The following is a 2,688-nucleotide window of genomic DNA, read 5'->3' on the forward strand; positions in this document are numbered from 1 at the left end:
TATTGATTGGGTGGGTGGGTTTTGCTTTTCGTGGGGTTGGTTTTGTGTTGTGTGGTGGTTTTTTTTTTGTTTGGGTGTTTTTTTTTTTTACGCAAACATCGGGTTTGAACTGCGAGGCGAAGGGGCAGCTCGTACTTAGAAGGAGACGATAATTGCAAGTCAGATTTGCTTGTTCAATACCCTATTGACAGATTTGCCTTGGCAACCTGGAACAGGGTTTCATTGTGTGCATCTTACCTCGTGGCATCCTATTGATTGGGTGGGTGGGTTTTGCTTTTCGTGGGGTTGGTTTTGTGTTGTGTGGTGGTTTTTTTTTTGTTTGGGTGTTTTTTTTTTTTTCTCCAAGCCTACCTACTCATCCCTTTCTTGTCTTTCTCCAGCTTGGTGTTGACCTCGGCGAGGGTTATATTATAATCCAGTTTTCAGACTAGCCACAACTTCAGATGCAAGCCAGAGCTGACAAAAGCAGAAGGGCAAATCCTCAAGCCCAGCTGGCCAAGGCTGCAGGCGGGCAGGTAGGAATGAATGGGGGCCAGTGCCCTCCCCCTCCCGCCAAGGACACCGTCACACAGGAGAGTCACAGAGCCCGTCCCTGGCCGCCTGCGAGAGTGGCCTTGAAGGAAATGCTGTAACTACTCATGAATTAACTTTCTGTTATTATTTGGTGCTTAGCCTGGTGTGCTCCTGGCCTCTTCGGGCTCTGGGAGGAACCTCTAGCCCTGCAGGAGCAGAGAGGAGGGAAAGCTGAGCGCCCAAACTGCAGCCTCTCGGACTCTTTGGGGTTGGAATTGGAGGATTACAGCTGGGAAAAAAAAAAATAGTGCTGGTTTGAATTGCTAATAGTGATACAGACTAATGAGCAACATCAGAAATGATGGCATGTGTAATCAGTGCTGCTTGATAGCAAACATACAGCGGGTCTGCGGGAGCTGCTGGCGGCAGGGGCGAGGGGAAACCGAGCATCTCGTGTTTTGGAGAGGCAGAACCCAACCCAAGCGAGGCCCTGCCATGGAGCTGGCTCTGTCTCTGGGGTAGGAACTTTATAAATAATGATTAAAAGAATAAAGCTAGGCAGACATCAGCTCTGGGTAGTAGGAGGGAACATGGCCAGCAAGTATTTAAGGGGAAATTGCCTTGGTATGCTTCCTAGCACCTGCAGGAAGCCCATCTGTCTCCGGCTGTTCGAGGTTTTGTCTCACAACTGCACCCCTGCAGCCCTCACTCAGGATTGGGCCCATGGCACAGGGGGGTGGCCGGAGCCCCCCAACACTTGTCCTGCTCGTTGTGTGCTGGGGATGGAGCCCTCCTGCTGGAAGGAGGGGTTCTGTCATTGACCATGCCCTGCAGATAGAGAAGAACCTGCATTTTTGCCCAGGTGTGTGGCAGAGGGGACGGATACCCCCGGAGTGTGTCCCTGCACCTCGGAGCTGCCTTATCAACGGGCACAGCAGAAACAAAACGCCTGGAATGAAACGACTGGGATCTTGGCTTTAAAAGGCAGCAGTTGGCTCTTGTTTCTTTTGGTTGGAAACCCATTTTTCTTCGCTCATCCCTGTGATGTGCCCCAACCAGTCAAGAAGAGGCAGCAGTTGGAAGCGCTCCCTGCTTTCCTTATTTAGGATATTTTATGTGGTTCAAATTAAGGTGTCCTCTTTCGAATTGACAAAGAGGGGGGGGAAGATGTATCAGTTCATGAACCGCCGCTATCTGAGCGAGGTAAGAGACAGAAAATCACCGCCATTACAATCATTACTGCGAATCATGTGCAATCAGCCCGGTAACAGAAAGCGGATGAACATCCTGCAGAACCCTCCAGGCCGGGAGCTGGTGCTGAGCCCCGGGAGCCACCAGCCAGGCAATGATTAAAATGCTTTTAATGCTGGTTGTCAGCGTTGCTTTCACACCTTTTGGGTTTTGTTTTGAACTATTAGATCTCATCAATGGCCTGTTGTACTGCTTCTGGGGCAGGTTCTACAGAGATGCCAATGATGTCTGGTCACGTATTTTTAAAAAAAACTATATTTTTATAGATATATATGGATCCAGCCAGCCCCTGTCCTCCTTATCCCCCCTTCCCAGCTGTGTCCCAGGAAAAGCTGAGCTTCCCTGGCCAGGCTGGGCCCGGATCCACCATGGTTCCCAGGCTGGACATGCTCTGCAGCTTACTCAGATTGGAGGAGAATTGCACCAAATCGGGCTCGTCCCTGGGCATTTAGTTTTATTGCAAGCATTAGTGGTTTGTGCTCGGCTTGTCTCCTCTGGCAACAGGAGAAGCTTGAAATGTCAAAGGGGAGGGTTAACAAACTCCGCTGGCATAAATTTCAATGAATGTATGTTTCTTAGGAAAACCGCTAAGTTAAAAAAAAAAAAAAATTTAAATCTTCCTGTCTGTGCTGTCTTTCGGCTGCTGTTCACAATGGATAATAATTCTTACATTAAGCCCCTTCGGCCCTCCAGGGAAATCAAAATTGTAATATCAGTTTGCTTTTTATTGGCTCGGCTCTACGTTCGCGGCGGCTGCGTCTTTGTTATGGTCTCCGGCGCGGTGACATTCAGCGGGGCCTCCCCGGTGCCCCCCGGGTCCGGGAAAGGCCCCCGAAGCCACGGGCTGCTGCTGCCCCCGGGGGAACGGCGACCGGGCCGGGCGGGACCGGCCCCGGGGGAACCGGGTGCTGCTGCCCGACCCGA

General features: G+C 51.0%; 1 protein-coding gene across 1 annotated transcript in view; it reads left to right on the forward strand.

Moving 5' to 3' along the window:
* The first annotated feature begins 1,680 nt into the window (after positions 1-1,680).
* The window catches only part of CBX4 (chromobox 4), a 7,389-nt gene continuing 6,381 nt past the window's right edge, over positions 1,681-2,688 (forward strand). Inside the window, exon 1 of the mRNA XM_014949743.1 lies at positions 1,681-1,716. Coding sequence (XP_014805229.1) covers positions 1,681-1,716 — 36 coding nt within the window. The remainder of the gene's footprint in view (positions 1,717-2,688) is intronic.

Source organism: Calidris pugnax, unplaced genomic scaffold, assembly GCF_001431845.1.
Source record: "Calidris pugnax isolate Ruff unplaced genomic scaffold, ASM143184v1 scaffold9, whole genome shotgun sequence".
In the NCBI taxonomy this organism is placed as follows: domain Eukaryota; kingdom Metazoa; phylum Chordata; class Aves; order Charadriiformes; family Scolopacidae; genus Calidris; species Calidris pugnax.